Genomic DNA, 19,357 nt, shown 5'->3' on the forward strand with positions numbered 1-19,357 from the left:
CACAACATAATTTTCTTTTATTTTGCACATTGTAGTTCGTTCCAGCTGTTGCTTGCTGTGGATGAAGAGGGACAGGAAACTATTCAACGTGAGGCTCTGCCCACAACCACTGGAAATTGCATGTGGACCTCTCTCTGGATTCAGACATGCCTGCACAAATTTATCACATACTGCCAAGCATAATTTTTTTCAGTCATAAGGTCTAGATACCTTTTATTAATTAAATAAATCTACACAAAATGAAAGCAGAGATTCTTAGGAAGCCAATTTTTGCACACGGTATTTCTTTATTTGTGTATTAGCCTCCCAAACTCTCTTCAGCTAAGGTCAGCTCCCAAAGTGTTACATTCTGCCTTTTTTCTGCTCTGACACATAAATATGACATCTGAGTAGCCCTGATTGTGTCCAATCCTGGCCCACAATAATTGGAGTTTGTTTTTGCACAGTGTAGAGAGGTGCTCCCACTTTACTTTTTATTAAATAACAAATAAACTCTCCAGATGCCACCCTGTTGTTGCAAATGGTCAAACTTGATAGTCTGTTCCAGAGGTGGACCACTTTAATGGCCCTGGTTTCATACTGTCTTTGACATCTATTGCTGGCTATTTGATGGTTTGTATGGAGTTGTTCCTGCGATCTATAAACTGGGAAATCATTGCAGCCGAAAAACTGCTACCATACTCAAAGGGCAAGTCGAACTCATGTAGAAAATAAGCTCTAGAGTCCCTTCAAACAAAGTATAAAACATCAGTTTCTATGTATAAGTTTTGACGCCATTTGGAGTGCAGACCTTCATCAGTTCTGCCCCTGTTCTGGCGACAAATTAATCGCAAATTGTTTCGATTGGGCAGGACTTCTGAGTGCTCTCCACTTCTGGGTTGCTCTCAGATACACCCAGCAGTCTTCCAAAACAGGAGCAGACTCTCTTCAGGGAGGAGCACAACTCCCTACTCCTTAAGGCATAGATAGCGGGGTTCACCATAGAGTTCACCAGACAGAGTGTGCTGCAGAAGGCAAACGCTTGCTTTATGGAGTCGTCTAGTTCGGCAAAGATGCTGTAAGTCATGAGAGCCAAGGCTGGTGACCAGCACATCACAAGAACCACCAGGACAATTACTAAGGTCTTGGCAAGCGTGACATCTAGTCTCACCTTTGTGTTCTGCTGGCCTGTTTGAATGTGGTACTTTTCCATGTACACCACATGCTTGCGGGCCTTCCAAAGAACATTCATGTAGGCATAGACAATAAATGCCAGAAGGATGGCCACCAAGACAATCCAGCTTGAGAGATATTTGTTGTCGACAAAAGGAAACAGCTCGGAGCAGGGGGAGCTGAGGTGGCAGCAGTTCCATCCCAGCAACGGCAGGAAAGCAATTAGCATGATGATGACCCAAAGCATCACCAGGGCCACCACAGCTCTTCTGCTCGTGACAAGGACTTTGTACTCTGTCGGCCTGAGGATACAGATGTAGCGGTCAAAGGCCATCAGCAGCAGGCTGCCGAGGGAGGCTGTGAAAGACGTGTTGACCCCTCCAAGTTTTAGCAAGAAGATGTCCTTTGATGAATCAATCTTATTGAAAACATGGAAGGTGACAAAGCTACAGACAAATATCATGCTGGCTAGCGTGTCTGCCAAGGCCAGGCTGCTAAGGAAGAGGTAGGAAGGCTTGTGCCGGATCTTGGGGGAAGAAAATATGAGGTATAGCACCAAACAGTTCTCCACGATACAAAGGCTCCCAACGCTGTAACAGAGCACGGCAATGACAGTCTGAGCTGAATTGTCAAGTACCATGTAGCATTCCATGGGCGTTGCACTGGAGCCGCATTGAGAGGTGCCGGCCGTGGTGTTCTTGCACTTCTCCATGCCGGTGAACTCAAGAGTGAGCAAGCTTTCTTCAGAAAGGCGTTGTCTTCTTTTGCAGTATTTATGGTGCAACTGCAAGAGAGTTGGAAATGAGAGAACTTAAATATATAATAGTGTACAAATGCCATCAATGTATTCTGCTCAACTCCACCCTGTATTTACTAAGTTCTATCTGCAACACACACACACACACCGCCCTTTTTAGCTGCATAGTTTCCTTGGTTGATTCCTTCCTTCCTCGTTTTACTATATACTGCATTTCATTTCTTTTTCTTCATTTTTTTTAAACGCAAAACTGCATTTTAAAGAATTGCACAAAAGTACTCAGTCACATTTGTGTCTTCTATTAGGCCTCACAGCAAAAAAGGAGAAATGTATCTCAAAGATGCTGGAGAGGATGGCTATTTTATTATTCAATTAGCCCAGCATGTTTTGGCTGAAAGGCTTCTTTGTTTCCTTTCAAGTTGTCATCTGGCTGTCTTGGGAGACAATGGAGGAGTGTGCCTTTGAGGGTGAAGTCAAACTGTTGGAGAGTTATAGTGTCTGCTGAAACTGATACAGGAGAGACATGTTTTGTTGCAGCTGGGGCAAATGAAGGCATTCGATTGTGCTGCTGCAGATGCACCATGGCATTTCTTTTCTCTGCAGTCCTCCCAGTGGTCATTTCTCCTCTGGTCACTAGTGTGGCCTGTCTCCAGGCACTATGGTCATCTGCGAGGGATTCCCACATGGCGGGGCTGATGTTGCCAGTCTTTATGTTTTACAAACTGCTCAAAAGTCATCCTGAGGCACTTTTGTCCTGCAAGATCTTTGAAATGGAGAATTTTAAGCAGTTTGTAAAGAAACTAGGAACACTTTCAAAAGGTACCTGAGCCAAAATTCAAAGAGCTAATTAAATGATAAAATAATAATCCTATCCAGCACTTTTGCAGTACATTTCTCCCTTTTCTTTACATCATTGGATGCTTCCTGGGTTTTGTATGTTAATGATTTTTTTGAACAATTATGTAACTAGTTTTTAATGGGTTTGTTGTATTTTAAATAAACATTCTACACCATGGGTAGGCAAACTAAGGCCCGGGGACCAGCCCCAGCCCCATCGCCTTCTAAATCTAAAACTTTTACATGAGTAGAATGTGTCCTTTTATTTAAAATGCATCTCTGGGTTATTTGTGAGGCATGCCTGGTGTTTTTACATGAGTAGAATGTGTGCTTTTGTTATTTGTGGGGCATAGGAATTCGTTCATTCCCCCCAATATAGTCCGGCCCCCCACAAGGTCTGAGGGACAGTGGACCGGCCTCCTGCTGAAAAAGTTTGCTGACCCCTGCTGCACCATCATGTAAATTGCTTAGAGGTCTTTTGCTCTAGTAAGTGGTATATACATTTTGTTAAAAGAAAAAGGCAGAATGAATGTTCAGTAACAAGGTTGTCTGGAAGTGTCCCACTCCTCCACAATGGAGTAACAGCACAGGTGTAGCACTGTAGCCTTTTAAGAACATGCAGGGAGCAAAGCCTCTTCATCTTTTCATGCACTATACTGGTGCATCTACACTGTCTTTAAAAGATTAAAAACAAGATATACATTTCATTTATATGTTTTCTTTTCCTGTACATGCATGGTTATGCAAAACTGCTAGTTATTTATTGAGGCTGAGTGCATGCAGATGACATTATGTAATGAACTGTTTGTGCATTTAAGGCTAGCAGCGTGCGACATGCTCTGTGCTCCTGTGTATAAAACAGCTAATGGGAAAACCAAAACAATGATATAATAGAAGCAGAAATGCTAAAAGGCGTTTTCTTTCTGAAGAGGAAGTTGTTTCCATCATGTTTCCTGTTTTCACAAGCATACTTCTTTAACTAGAATACCCTTAGAAACCCTTTTGGGGGGGAATCTAGCAAAGAGAAGTTAGGCAGCCTTTGATGCTACTAATAGAGCTCAATTAAATGGGCTTTGAAGCCTTATTCGAAGCCCTGGGTTAGGGTCCGCAACTACATGACATTCCCTATAACCTCTTGCCTCCAGAGCTTTTTTACAGCACCACATCTACTTTTGCAAGCTTCTGTTTTCTAATGTTTGCTTCTGCCAAGCACACAGCATTCTGGATAGATTCTGGTCTGTGCTTTGGATTTTTGTAAACCTGGGCTACCTGACATAACTCCTTGAAACATCTAGTCATGACAGCTAAAGGAAACCTCCACACTCAAAGGCAACATAGCTAGGGAAGGAAGGCTCTGTCTATTTTTGTTTCCGCAGCTTCTCATTTTTGCAGTCTTATATTCGGTTCTCCACATTCTTGTAGCAATATGTGGTGTTTTTTTAAAAAAAGTCTTCAAGAAAAATATTCAGCATTTTAATGTAAATCTCTCCTAATAACACCTTTTCCCATGTAGTTGTGACAAATTTACACCCTTTTGGTGAGCAATTTCTCCTAATATAATGTATTTTGGTAAGTTATTTTCACTAACACATTCATTTCTATGCACACTTTCCCTTAACATACTCTCTTTTTAAAACATTGGTTGGAGAAGTGCATCGCAAAATTCAGGTAAGTGTGAATTTCAAATGATGGCTGTATTTTGGTTCTCATATTGTTTTGGAAAGTGTGAATTTGATAGATTCAGCTTCAAATGTGAACTGAATTGAATTCCTCTTCCATCCCTTAAGTACAGGTACAGTTCCTGACTCTTAGAGGCAAACAACAGGATATGGCTATCCCGTGCTTCTGAGCTTCTCAGGAGTCTCTTGCTAGCCACTTTTAAAGAGAAAATATTGAGACCGAAGCTCCATCTTAGCACATCAACATCCATTCACCTTCTTTCTAATTAGGAGAGTGTACCTTGCATAGGATAGAATCACACTTTGCAAAAAACTGTGGGGCTGCAGCTGAAACCCCATGTTCTGACATCGTGTTGTTCATTGTCCTTCCTCCAACAATTTGAAGTGAAATGCAAAAGTGATAGAAGAAAGGGGAGTAATGCTGCATTCACAATATACATTTAAAGCACATTCAAAGGACATCCACACGACCACAAAGAACTCTGGACGCTGTAATTCACCCCTCATATAGTTACCATTCCCAGCAGCCCTTAACATAACAAGCTACAAAGCCCATAATTCTTTGAGGGAATTAATGTACTTCAAATGTGCTTTAAAGGTGCCATGTGTACACAGCCTTCTATATTACAGAAGATAAGAATTTGATAAAGGCCAGCCATTTTCAGCATTTCTGCTAATGAGCTGTTCCACTCTTTACAATCCCACCCAATGAGAGATAACATTAGTGAGCATTTAAAAAACAGTGGGCTGCTTCAGGAATAATGCCCAACTATGCTTTTGTATTAAATAAACAAGCCTGCCTGAGCCTCAAAACATGTATGCTCCTTACCTCACAATCTCTCCTCCTGCATGGTCAGTAGATCAGAAGCATTTTAAACTAACAAGAGTTCCCTATTATGTCCAAACTCTGGATTGTGTGCACTCTGGTTAGTGAACAAACCAGGATCACAAAACATGGTTTGCTCCTGCTTAGTTTGAGCTATCTGTAGTTTGAACCAGGAATGGAGAACCTGTGGCTTTCCAAATGTTGTTGGAAACAACCGTCAGCCCCAGCCAACATTGCTAATAGTCAGGGATGACAGGAGATGTAGTTAAGGAAAGCAACATCTGGCGGGTCAGAGTTTAGCCACTCCTGATTTAAGGTAATCCCTATTCCATGGATTCTGACAGAGAACTGTCATTAATTTAAAATTGAAAGTAGGTGTTTTTGTTCTCTGACTCCAGCACATTCTCAGTGTTTTCCCTTGGAGGACACCTGAAGCTTGAGCAGGCTTGTTCATATAAAGCTAAACCACAACTTAGTGTAACATTCAAAAAAGGCCTTAAAGACTTATTGAGATCCCTGAGATTTTCTCTCAATTTCATCTCACTCTCCTGCAATGAATTACTGTACATTTATTGACTAGAGAACCTGGATTATTTAGAAAGGCTCTCAAAAGCAGCACACTGTACTCTGCAGCTTCCCAGATGCATGTGCAATTATCAAATGCAATTTTCTTTGTAAGGTTTTAATGTTGGTTTTACAGTATTCAATCACTTTTCATGTAAAAAAAAATCATCAAAAGACCCTTTTACTCCTTGCTTCCAACTACAAATTTCAAATGCAGGATTGTCATAGACACCGCTGTAAAATGAAATTTTGGGAAGGACCTACCTGGCTGACTTCTTGCGATTTCCTCACCTGATCCGAAAGAGTTGCACAAAATCAGCCCGAATGTTGATCTCCGCAAGAGTCTGTGGGAAGAACAGATGTCTGGAGAGCTAAAACCACAAAGTAACAGCCTTTGCAAGAGAAGAACCACAGAAACCTGCAAAAGCTGAATCATGGCATGTCGGAGAGTAGAGGGATGTGGTAGAAAAAATAAGACCATGTGAGATTCAGCGCTGGCTTGATCTGTGCTGGGAGTTTCCAGGATTCTGTGCCTGGCTTTCTCTGTGCGACCTTTGAAATGGAAGGAAAGCAGGCAGGCATCAACTCTGACAGGAGAGCAGGTGGCAGGAGCGGAACAGCTCTCCAAAGGCGGCCACCACAAAGGGCTTGTGGGGCAGAGATCTCTGTGTCAACAGTTGCCACCACCAGAAAATGTAAGCAAAGTTCTAAAAAGAGCTCAAAGTTGTTTGCAAAGAGCACTATTGTTTGTGACACTCACCCTAATTTCATTTGTTCCACTGTTGTCTCTCTTCTCAAGGAGGTTTTGAAGCTCCAGAATTTGGAGAGCCCTTGGGCAAGATGGTCTCAGTGAACCCTCCTCCTGGGTTGTCCCCCTTGTTACTCTCTTCCTTTGGACCCAGTCCGTACCACTGCCCAGACAGAGAACGCAAGGGAAATGGAGGCTGTTACTCTTTCTCCCTGATCTTCTTGCACACTTTAGAAAGGACAGGTGAATGAAGAGGAGGAGGAGCAGGGTAGGGGGGGCAGCAATGGGCCTTTGCTGGGGTGTTGGGACATCATCAGACACCTGACAACTAGCCCTCTTTGAAACCCTGCAAAAACCTGTTGTTCCCTAATGAGGAGCAGGACAGAAAAGCAAACAAACAGGTAGGCACATTAGAAGCAACAACAGTGATTCTGCCATTAAGGGACATTTGAGCATATTTCTTATAAATGCCAATCTCGTGAAGATTGCTGTCTGGAAATTTGGGCTATGTTCAGAGTCCTGTTTACTGCGCACTTAGTGCCTTTCCAGTGATTGGTCTTTAATCCATGTGCATACAAAGTTATTTGGGTATGTTCATATGACTGCTTACTCTGCATCCACTGCACCCCCACTGCTAATTTCTGAAGCCGCACTGACACAACATTAGCCACAATCCATATTGATCCTGTAGTTTTACAAATTCTACCATCACCAGCAAGGCTTCCTGGCTAACAGGAATGCATCAAACCGTAGTATTTGTCAAACTACAGAATCAATATACATTTCCAACCTCTGTTTAAAACCTCCAATGAAACAGAGTACTGTACACCACTTTCTCGCTGCAACGTGTCAAGGAGAAACTTATCGCTCCCTTGCCTCCAGGGGTGGCTGGTGCCCACTGGGAATGGTGCAGCAGAAGGCAGGAAGACCAATAGCAGATGGAGTCAGTGCCAATGAGAGGAGCCAATTAATTCTAATTTGCCCCCATGCTCTCCTCTGCTGAGATCTACAAAGGCAACACTTGGGCTATGTGCACACCATACATTTAAAGCACAACTCCCCCAAAAGGAATATTGGGAGCTGTAGTTCCCCCCCACAGAGCTACAATTCCCCAAACTGTCAACAAACTACAGTTGCCAGGAAGCTTTCTTTTGGGGGTGATTTAAATGTATGGTGTATACCCAGCCTGAGAGGAGGAGGAAGCTCATAGGCAATGCTGTCCCCTGGACTGGATGTAAGAAGATGGGCAGGTACAGATGAGATGAGATGGGCATTCTCTGTATGGTTTGGGCTGTGAGATGCACACCTGATGATGCTGTCATTAAGCAATGCATTCACACATACGAATTGGCTGTTTCCCACATATCTTTTAATGTTTAACGGACTATTGTATTTTAATATTTTGTTGGAAGCCACCCAGAGTGGCTGGGGAAACCCAGCCAGATGGGTGGGGTATAAATAATAAATAACTCTTCTTCTTCTTCTTCTTCTTCTTCTTCTTCTTCTTCTTCTTCTTCTTCTTCTTCTTCTTCTTCTTCTTCTATATTGGACCACACACCCATTTTCCTTAAGTCAAATCTTAGAAGTTGAGCATGGTGGCATGCTTGTGGTAGGTCTGTGCGACTTTGGGTGCAAAATCTAGAGGCTGACAGGGGTCCTCTGGTGATGAGGCAAAAGCACATCTAAAACCCTGTCAATATTTTTCACTGGGGAAAAACAGGAACAGAGGAATCCAGGAACTAGAGCATCATGGGAAAAGAACAAGACTGGTTATAAAAATGACAGGTTTACAGTCTCAGCTGTATTAAGAAGAAGGATTGCTTCTTAGCTGAAGAGAACATGGCTCTTATCTCGTGCCTTTTTGGAGTGGAAAAGAGAGGGAAAAGTCACCAAGTGCAGCTGTGTTTGCACACAGAGCAGAAAGAGATAACAGCAACATATTGCGAGAGAATCCGGAAAGATTTGCCGCAACGTACAGTGGTACCTCGGATTACAAACACCTCAGGTTACAAACACTTTGGGTTATAGACTCCGCTAACCTGGAATTAGTACCTTGGGTTAAGAACTTTACCTCAGGATGAGAACAGAAATCGTGTGGCGACAGCGGGAGGCCCCATTAGCTAAAGTGGTACCTCAGGTTTAGAATGGTTTCAGGTTAAGAACGGACCTCCAGAACAAATTAAGTTCGTAACCAGAAGTACTACTGTATTGCAAGAGAATTCAGTGCTCCTTTTTTCCTTCTGTGCCTGCATACCAAACAGTACCAGCTGGGGGAAACAAACCTCCTGAATCCTTTGAAGCCTCAAAAAAGTACTGAAAGCAGGATTGTGTGTAACTGCCCCAACACCATCATGAGCACAAATCATTAAGAATGCACAATAAATGGGATGTGTGGAGGGGCGCTCAGATGGCTAAGAGTGATGTAGCTGAAGCAGTGGAGGTCACTGACAAAAGCTGATCAGGATACGAGAGCAGAGAGAAAACTACTGTGGGGGCTACAGAGGACTTTGACAGGAAGGTCATGGAGCTTGTGCTGGATGTGGGAATGAACAGAAAGTCAGTTGAGGGATTTGAGAAGAGATGCATCATGTGATCAAAGAGATGAGAGAGGTGGAAGGGTTTAGCTGCAGAATGCTTGTTAGACCTGAGGGGGTCAAGATGGAAAGGTACCAGCTGCCTGAAGATGCCCAGTAGGGACACCAGGTCTAGGGGAGGGAGCTGAAAAGAGGAGTAGGCTAGTTTCTCCCACAAAAAATTACAGTTCTGAGAAGAGCTTCTCTAATAGATTTCATTTCACATCTCTTGTTAAGCGTAAATTGGCTGAGATCTTGAAAAGCAAGGATGGAAGCACCTTTCCAAGTTGTTTGTTCAATTTTGCGTAGCTTTTGTAAAGTGGAAACTTTTTAGTGGAAACTTTTTCAAACCTAGCAATAATTACATCGTGTGGATGCTCCCCTACTTTGGGCTTGGGATAAAGAGCTCAGTGCACTCTTTTCATACCCTCTGATTTCAGATTTAAATCAGGAAGAAGGGTATTAAGACATTTTCCACATTTTCTGGGGGCCCCTTCACCCAAATAGTTTCCCTTCTATTTTTGTCCTCGTTGTCAGCTAACATGCACCAGATTTCCTGTTGTTCCAAGGCAAGTTTTAGGACTGCTTTATTTTTTAAAACTTGTTTCCTTAGCCTCTGGAGTGACTCAAGTTGTGCCCCCCCCCAATTGAGCTGTGAGTTCTCTGAGCTGATTTCTAAGGGGCAACAAAAGTTTCACCCCAGTCTTACATTATATCTGTTCTAAGTTTTAAAGGAATCCTCATCGTAAAATCAGCATCTATTACTTTGCCACCTTTTCTCAACTTTTGAGCTGTGTTTAAACAAATCTCAGAGTTGGAAGGACCAGTGCTTGTCCAGCTGCCACAAATGGCGAGTGCTGAGGGGGAGGGCTGTAACTGTCATTGCAGACTGTTGCTGTGAAGCCACCTGAATTGAGACAGGGGTCTGTGCTCTACAAGCTGCCTTCTCTGCTCCTCTTTCCCTTGATCTCTTCGAAACCCTTCCCATTCAGAGGGCAGCCCTTTTCTTTATGTTACAACTGCGTTAAAAGTGGCTTAAGCCATTTGCTTTCTCCTGTGGCAAGCAATCTCTGAAGAGATCTAGAAGTCTTCACTTACCCCCTTCTAACCACAGTAAATCTCTTTAAAATTAAATCAGCCCCACCTGTTTTTGTTCTAATTATGAGTGCTGTAACATGTCCAGACAGAATTCGCTATTTTGATAAGCGTTTTTTTAAGATTTAGAGTTATCTAATGTAAACATCTGTGAGCCCTGGGGTTGGGGAGAGAAAAGCTATTCCGCCATCTTGTGGTGATGACGTCACCCGCCTAAGCATCCTCTTGCAAAACTGCTGCCTGCCTGTGCTTAAGGTTTTCTTGGTGCTTTACAAAATCTGTTGGGCAGTCTAGGCACTTGTCAGCCAGGAAGCCTTGCTGGTGATGGTGGCCATTATTTGAGTCTCCTTAAAAACAAAGGAAAACAAAACATCTGATAAGTCCTGTCCACCCCCCACTCTAGAAAAGCAGAGCCTCAGCATGCAGTTGATATTGGGCCAGGTGGACCAGTAGTCTGACAGAACAAGGCAGCTCCCCTGCATTTCCCCAGCTGCCACTCTTTTGCCTTTACTCTCAGTTCAGGAAGTGAGAGTGATCCATCTCCTCAGTAATGCAGCAAATTCACCTCAGCCAGGCAGCAGGAGGGGGGCAGGGGGGCACTGAAGGTATAAATGACTATCAGACTTTAAAAAAGTGTTATCATTGGATCAAGTTCAATGTGTAAATAATTGCTACTATTTTGACTTTTATTGTGTTATCTTCCTTAGTGGGCTGTGGAAAACACTATTATGAATAATGCTTTTTATAGGGTAGGATAGTATGCACTGAGATGAGTTTATGGAACCAAGGGATCAGTAGCCTGGTAAAGTTTGGGAACTACTGACCTAGGGGGTTAAAACTTGCTGGGTCAGCCAGGCCAGCCATTCCAAGTCCTGAGCAGGCCTTGTCCAGTAAGGAAGGCAGAAAGCTCTTTCCACAAACTGGGAAAAGCCGGCACAAAATAACTTTTAAATTCTCTGCCTTCTTTACCAGGCAAGGCACTCAGCATGTGTGCTCAGTGATGCTGTTCTGAGATCTCACAGGGCTGTCTGAGTTCTCGTGAGATCTCACATCAGCACCCCCAGGCAGGCATGGCTCTGGAAGGGTGATGCTCACACGAGCACAGTTTGAGTATATGCATTCTTAGATATACATGCCATCCCTGGAACATAACCACCACGCAATATAAGCTGCTGAAGAAGACCTCTGAGGTGTACTCAGTTAAACCTCCGTTAAACCTCATCCAGTGGATGTACCCTGGCAGAGAGTCTCAGGTGAAGCACTTCCACAAGCTGCTCAATAAGCTGCTCAAGAGTGATTTTGGATGCTTGCTAATATAAAAAAATTCCTTCCAGTAGCAACGTAAAGACCAACTAAGTTAGTTCTTGGTATGAGCTTTTGTATCTTCAGATACACTGAAACAGAAGTTGCCAGACCCTTCTATATAGTGAGGTGGGGAGGGGTATTACTCAGAAGGGTGGTGGGAATGGGAGATTGGCAGATAGCTGAGATGAGCCTGTTGACGACTCTTAACGACTGTAATAGGTCTTACAGGAAAAGGCAAGGGGTGAGAAGGTGAGAAATGGCTTAGTCATGTATAATGAGATAAGAATCCAATGTCTTTGTTCAGACCAGGTCTCTCCATGGTTTTAAGTTTGGTAATGAGTTGCAATTCAGCAGCTTCTCTTTCCAGTCTATTTCTGAAATTCCTTTGTAGTAAAACAGCTTTTGACTATGGCAGACCAACACGGCTACCTATCTGTAACTGGATGCTTGCTGGACAAGCACAAGACCCTCCTGTGATACTATGATCAGCTGCATTCCACAAAGCCAAGATTTCCATTTTCTGAAAACCAGATCTCCACAAAGCCAAGATTTCCATTTTCTGAAAACCAGATCTTTACCTGGAAAGATGCTTTTGACAAGAGGTCTCTCTTCGTAGGATCTGTCCAACTTGCTTTCGCAAGTCTAGGCTGTGGGAAGACTCATGTGTTGTTCAGTAATGGAGCCTTGGCTAGCATCATTAATAAAGTATCTTCAAAGAAGCCCTGCTTGTTATAACTAAGGGAAACTTGCCACGAGCACACTAAAACTGTAGTTCCAGTTCATGTTTATTATAATTTATATATCCCACTCTGCCATGGGGGCTTTCAGCCTGGTTTCATACTCTCCAACATTCCTCAGATGAAAATAGGAACTTTTCTCACTCCCCCACAACTGACCCTCATCGATCAATGGGGCTTACTCCCAGGTAAGCACATATAGAATTGCAACTGCAGTTTCTTTTTTAAGAAAGTAAATACAGTCTGTCTGCCTACAGTTCCCTACCATCATCATCATCATCACACTCACATGTTAAACACTGCTCAAATTGTTGATCATCTCTCTATACAGCATTTATTTTAAGTGTAAGCCAAATAATTCAGAGAAACAGGCAAATGATTTATGCAATAATGTTGATGTACATGGCACTTTCCAAAAAGACAAGGCTATGCCCCAAGGAGATTCCAATCTACATTTCAGATAGGGAAGGCAGCAGAAGGAACGGAGTGTGGGAGGGAGAACCAAAGCAGTCAATGAGGCAACAGGGACACATCTCCACAAATGCCGTTCCATGTACTTAGGCTACTATAAATGAATAAACATAAATTAGAGTCAGTACTGTAAATACTTTCATCTTACAAGTACCTTTTCTCCCAAGAAAGCTGGACCCTTTGGATAGCAGATCAAAGCTCCAGGTGGCTTTATAGATAGGATGCCCCGGTCTGGATGCTTTCTGAGGTTCACTCCATTCCACCGCCTGGGTTCCTTATGTTGCCCTCCTTCAGCAACTGGGCACTGCACACCCTACGCCTCTTGTACTCATTGGCTCTGCCAGGGCATCCATTCCTGACTGGGTGGTAACTGGCCAAGGTTCACCCTCCTCTCCTAAGTAGAAATGCTCTGCTGTGCATCCCTTCTTGGAACAAGCATGGAGGAAGAAACCCTCCTTTCTGTTTAATCAGCACTCCAGTCAACCTCAGTTGTAGATCACCTTCCAGAGTTAGATTTTCCTCCGAGCTACAAGAAGTGTTTTAAGTTGCAAGCCAGAGCAGGGAAGTATTTATTACTTCTCCATCTCTTGACTTCTACAGGAGTCTGTCAGCCAAAGAATGCGCTCAGTCTCCTGTGGCTTTGCTATGCATCACCTTTGCTAAGAGCTCAGTGGTGTGGTTAAACTCTTGTGGCGTTTCTGTGTAGGTAGGAAGGCAGGCAGGCAGGGAGATTGCTGCATTTGGAAGACTTCATAAGCCCCTGATCAGCATTATCTAACCATTGTATAGGGATTGATTAAACTACCCATTTCCATTCTCATTTCTAGTTCCCCACCTGTCTGCAGCAATATGTGTACACACACACACACACACACACACACACACACTGGTACCTCGGGTTACATACGCTTCAGTTTATATACGCTTCAGGTTACGGACTCAGCTAACTCAGAAATAGTACCTCAGGTTAAGAACCTTGCTTCAGGATGGGAACAGAAATCGTGCTCCAGCGGCGTGGCAGCAGCAGGAGGCCCCATTAACGAAAGTGGTGCTTCAGGTTAAGAACAGTTTCAGGTTAAGTACGGACCTCCGGAACGCATTAAGTACTTAACCTGAGGTACCACTGTATATATAACCTCCTCACAAAAACATTGTGAGCATTCTAGAGCTTGCCTGCACCTAAGTTTAGTGTATTCAAATTTGTTTAGGTTCCCATTTAAGCCTTTGTACACACATAGCCTATGAATGCATAGGGGCTGTCCCCCCCCCCACAAGAGTCTGCTTTTGTACATGGTGGTTTGCAATTGTACACACCTTTGCACGATAATGTCATCTACTATCCGTGTTGTCTGTATACACGTGGGCATGTTTACAAACTAGTGTGTAATGGTGTTCTCTATCCACCTTCCCTCAATTAGTGTTTTCATACTCTCTCTCACACACGGGTGGCTAATTTAGTGTGTTGCTTCCTATTTTGCCTATTTCATCCTTAGGCAAGTTAAACATGAGGTTGGGTGTGGGACACAGTCCTGCAATGTTAGTAGGTCTGTCCCAGTGGGAGGGGGACATGAGAAATCCCACTTTGTGTACACATGCACAAAAATGGAGTATATGTGCAGGAATCTGTGAGCTATGGAACAAGCCCAGTCTATTCTAGTTTTTAAAAGCACAAGATCCAATAGAATTATTAATATAAGACGAGATGGGTAAACGGAGCCTCCATGTTTTGAGGAAGTGTACTTAGGTCAGTGGTGTAGTGTAGGTTGCCAGAGCCTGGGGCTGTGTGGAGGAGATGGGGTGGGAGGGAAACGGACTGCGTACGCATGAGCGTTCAACTGTCTAATGGTGTCCGCGTCACCCAAGAGATCACAGCCACAGAGATAAGAAAAGAAGAGTCATTCCATTGTTTGAAGAGATCATTTCCTGGTTCACATTGAGAAGCCATTTTTAACAGAGCACAGTGGCAGAAGCGTGCAGCTGTATTGAGGCAGTACTGGGTGTTGTAATTCTACGCCACTAACACTGTATGCTTAAAGCAGAACAGCAATGACTGGTTGCTGCTCAATCACCTACGGTTAAAAGGCAAGAGCAAAACAATACAAAATGCTACATCTGATTTGTCAAGTGCCAACTTTTTCCTTTGTATTTTAATTTTATTGCTTCTCTCATTCAGGTGCTTCTCTCTTATTTAAAATGTACAGTGGTAACTCTGGTTATGTACTTAATTCGTTCCGGAGGTCCTTTCTTAACCTGAAACTGTTCTTAACCTGAAGCACCACTTTAGCTAATGGGGCGTCCCACTGCCACCGCGCCGCCACAGCACGATTTCTGTTCTCATCCTGAAGCAAAGTTCTTAACCTGAAGCACTATTTCTGGGTTAGCGGAGTCTGTAACCTGAAGCGTATGTAACCTGAAGCATATGTAACCCAAGGTACCACTGTATTTAGCCCAACTCTTTACTGGTGTGCTGTACTGCCACCTGTTGGGGGGGATGTGCCACCACCAGACCATACTTTACCTGGTATATTATACTGTATACCAACTCCCTGGGACAGTTTATTGTTGTACATTGCTTCTAAATTTAGTGTTGTATGTTGTTTTAATTGTCTGTTTTAACCATATTTGCACAGCAGTTTTTAACGTTGTGAGTGTCCTCTATTTAAGAAGCTTCTACTCTGCAGCCTCTTATAGTTGTTTTATCTGCGAGTCTTTTAGTTCATATGCTCTTACAGTTGTTTTAACTCCGTGTCTTTGTTGGTTTTTAGCTCTTATCTGTTGTAATTATTAGTTTTTTATCCATCCAATATCTGTGTTTAATATTTTATTCAGATGTTTTATGCCTGTTTCCTTGTCCTCATTTGTCCTAACAATTACCGGTCAAAAATCCCAACTGCTATTTTATCTATACGCTTTTCTTAATCCTGGTCTCCGACCGTAATAAAGTTCATACTGTATACAGTATAGTTGACTATTATACAGTATCTTTAAAGCCCATGTTTCCTCCAAATAATTCTGGGCATTGTAGTTGCTGAGACAATAAACTCTGTGAGGAGTAAATAGCAGTGTCCGGGGAGCGGAGTGGAATGTTCTTTAAAGGTGTAGTGTGTCTGCAGCCTATGAGGCAATATAGCCTATGGCCCCAAGAAGAGTCTGAACATATAAGCAGCTGTATTGATCCATTATTAAACACACACACAAAAGAAGCAGGACATAGCACAATACCTAATTTATTAGGTGGCATGACTTCAATCCTATGCTGTTTTCTGCAAGCAAGCTCCAAGGAAATCAGAGTTGCTTACGTCTGACTGCAGGTTCAACGTATACAGCATGTTAAGCTTTAACAAAAGATCTTTATGCAATTGAAATTCTCTCTTTAGGGACGCGGGTGGCGCTGTGGGTAAAACCTCAGTGCCTAGGACTTGCCGATCGCATGGTCGGCGGTTCGAATCCCCGCGGCGGGGTGTGCTCCCGTCATTCGGTCCCAGCGCCTGCCAACCTAGCAGTTCGAAAGCACCCCCGGGTGCAAGTAGATAAATAGGGACCACTTACTGGCAGGAAAGTAAACGGCGTTCCATGTGCTGTGCTGGCTCGCCAGATGCAGCTTGTCACGCTGGCCACGTGACCCGGAAGTGTCTGCGGACAGCGCTGGCTCCCGGCCTATAGAGTGAGATGAGCGCACAACCCTAGAGTCTGTCAAGACTGGCCTGTACGGGCAGGGGTACCTTTACCTTTACCTTTAGTTTTTAATTAGAAATTCAAGCAAGCTTGTAAAGGATACCCCATATGCCATTTAAACTGCTACCACAAAGCAGGAACCACATCACAGAAAAACCATATAGAGCCTCTGCTTGGTTATTGTCCTCATTCTCTGACTTGGTCTATGCTAAGCTGTCACAAACAAACTCAAAAGCCTCCTCATCACCTCATTCACATGCCAGAGCAAAGACGGTCCATCAATTTCCCTAGCCCTCTAGCAGAAAATGCCATTGCTCCTGTGCTCTGGAAAAAATAGTATAACCCTGTAGCTACACACTCCTACACTTCGCTTTGCTATGCTACTATTCTGCTTCCCAGCCACTGGCCAAACCTGGACTAGGAGACTTGGACCCAGAAAGGTCCTCAACTGGGAATTATCTTTGGGTTCCTTGTGATTACTGATAGAACCATCTGTAACCTAAGACAGCCAATGAGAGAGATAGACGGAGTCAGGTGGCCAAGGTGGAACACAAGCCAGTGGAACACAATGTCAGGAGCTGCGGGGATCTGTGCACAGCTTGCCTCCTGTGGTGATCTGGTGAAATGCAGGTAGCAACTTCTCAGCACCTTTGGGTGCTGGACGATTCCTCCCATCCAGGCAGACCATTGGATCACTCTGGAAAAGAAGGAGTACTGTGCTTACCCCGAGTTTGGTTTCCAAATGATAAGTGGGTTTCAAATAATAATTTCTCCCTTTCCCCCAGATATGTAGGATGCGAGTTCCAGTAACACTCAGAGCATTTAATGGGCCTTATTCCCATAGAGATATATACTTAGATTAGCAGCCTTTAGTGCCATTCCAAATGAGGAAAGAATTCTATGCCTTTACAAAGAGTAATTCAGTGAAGTCCATTCCTGCCACAAGGACAAATAAGCAGGCTAGGACAAACATATATTTTTAAGCCTGGGATGCATATAAGAAAGAAAGAAAGAAAGAAAGAAAGAAAGAAAGAAAGAAAGAAAGAAAGAAAGAAAAGGAGAAATAACTAACGCATCAAGCCCCTGACAGAGAATTTAGGCTATAAAGCCAATGAAATATCTTTGGTGCTTGCAGCGAGTGCTGAGTCTTCTGGCTGCTTGTTCAGATTAATAACTCGGTAGCCATAGAATTAAGTAATGGAGGCCATTATCCTACACAGACCCACAGTAGACAAAAATAAAAGCAGAGAGAAAGATAGCAGCTGACTAGGGAAGAAAGGTTCCAGAAGATTTGTGCCAGTCTGCTTTGCAGCGGTGAGGGAGGTATGTGTGGGAAATACTTATAACACACTTATAGCCACTCTGGGCAGCTTCAAAGTTCCAACACATATAAAACACATATAATTAAATAAAACTTTTTTAAAAACCCCAAAAACTTTACAGGTATTGTTTATTAAAAGAAACTACAACACAGTTAACACTGGCTTTTCATTCTGAAGCAAAACCTGAACTGCCAACTAATCTGCAGGGCAAAAACACCCCTGATTTGACCTTAAGGTGTGCATCATGGTTTCAAACAAAAAGGTAGATGCCAAGGCAATGTAATAATAATAATAATTTATTATTTATACCCCGCCCATCTGGTTGGGTTTCCCCAGCCACTCTGGGTGGCTTCCGATACAATATTAAAATACAATAATCTATTAAACATTAAAAGCTTCCCTAAACAGGGCTGCCTTCCAATGTATTCTAAAAGTCTGGTAGTTGTTTTTCTCTTTGACATCTGGTGGGAGGGCGTTCCACAGGGAGAGCGCCACTACCGAGAAGGCCCTCTGCCTGGTTCCCTGTAACTTGGCTTCTCGCAGCAAGGGACCCACCAGAAGGCCCTCAACACTGCATCTCAGTGTCCGGGCAGAACGATGGGGGTGGATATGCTCCTTCAGGTATACTGGACTGAGTCCGTTTAGGGCTTTAAAGGTCAGCACCAACACTTTGAATTGTGCTTGGAAATGTAGTGTAGGGAGCTGCCTGATCCCAAAGTCGGACCATTGGTCCCTCTATCTCTGTATTGTCTACTGAGGTTCTCCTGGATTTCAGGCAAGATTCTTTCTCAGCTCTACCTGGAGATTCTGGGGGTTGAATCTGGGACCTTCTGTGTGCAAATTGGATGCTCTGCCAATGAACCATGGCCCTCCCTCTCCACCACCAGCATGCGTGCAAACGCAGGCATTTCCAGTTAATGCTTATTATTTCTTTCGATACAAATTGGAAGCACGTTAGCATGGAGACATCTGTGGGCATGTCCACAGCAGAGTAAATTGTGGATGCTCACTGGCCTGTCTCCCCATTAATACAGAGAAAAGGACCAGGTAGAGCAAGCTGGCTATAAGCTCCTCTCCTGGAGCTCATGTGTGTCCTGACAATGACATCATTGTTCCTGCTCTAAAAAGAGGCCCAGAATGGCACTGCCCCTCCACTACATCACCAGGAACACTCTTGTGTTAGAGGATGAATGTAATACTCCAACATTTTGTTGCAGGTGCTACTGGTAATAATATCATACAGAACTAGGCGACTGGTAATTCTAATTGTACCCCAAAATCTGTCCCCTGAGGCAGGCTGCTGCACCCTGCCTTATGATAGGGCCGGCCTGCCCAGTTCTCCTCCACTGTTCCTGTTCTGTGACAGTTTTATGATTCATCCAGTGCCTCTCTGACCATATTCCGCCCCTGAAACTAGATAGGGGCAGCAGCTGTCAGCTCTGAGTCACTAGGCTTGGGTAATATATTTAGCCACATTTCCTGCTGGGAATTTTGCCAAGCCAGTTACCTGAGATTGCAAAGACTGCACTGGAGATTTTCTGTGTGGAAAGCTTCTGCTTTGCCACTGCCTCCCATGAGAAAGATAGAGCCTATTCTCCCTGGGCTGGGCTTGTCCA

At 43.6% G+C, this 19,357-nt stretch overlaps 1 protein-coding gene across 7 annotated transcripts; it reads right to left on the reverse strand.

Moving 5' to 3' along the window:
- CNR2 (cannabinoid receptor 2) lies at positions 1-13,518 on the reverse strand. Of its 7 annotated transcripts, none has more exons than XM_083511391.1 (3): positions 12,899-13,518; positions 6,080-6,159; positions 1-1,936 (listed from the first exon to the last, which is right to left on the reverse strand). In XM_083511391.1, the coding sequence occupies exon 3, from the start codon at positions 1,862-1,864 to the stop codon at positions 824-826; it is 1,041 nt and encodes a 346-aa protein (XP_083367517.1). In that variant the 5' UTR covers positions 1,865-1,936; positions 6,080-6,159; positions 12,899-13,518; the 3' UTR covers positions 1-823. The 7 variants fall into 7 exon arrangements, with proteins under 7 accessions (XP_083367517.1, XP_083367516.1, XP_083367513.1 ...); XM_083511390.1 differs by lacking the exon at positions 12,899-13,518 and adding an exon at positions 10,235-10,635; XM_083511387.1 differs by lacking the exon at positions 12,899-13,518 and adding an exon at positions 9,910-10,227 and having other exon boundaries at positions 6,080-6,367.
- Positions 13,519-19,357: the final 5,839 nt, after the last annotated feature.

This window comes from Podarcis liolepis, assembly GCF_965112155.1.
Source record: "Podarcis liolepis genome assembly, chromosome: 7".
In the NCBI taxonomy this organism is placed as follows: Eukaryota; Metazoa; Chordata; class Lepidosauria; order Squamata; family Lacertidae; genus Podarcis; species Podarcis liolepis.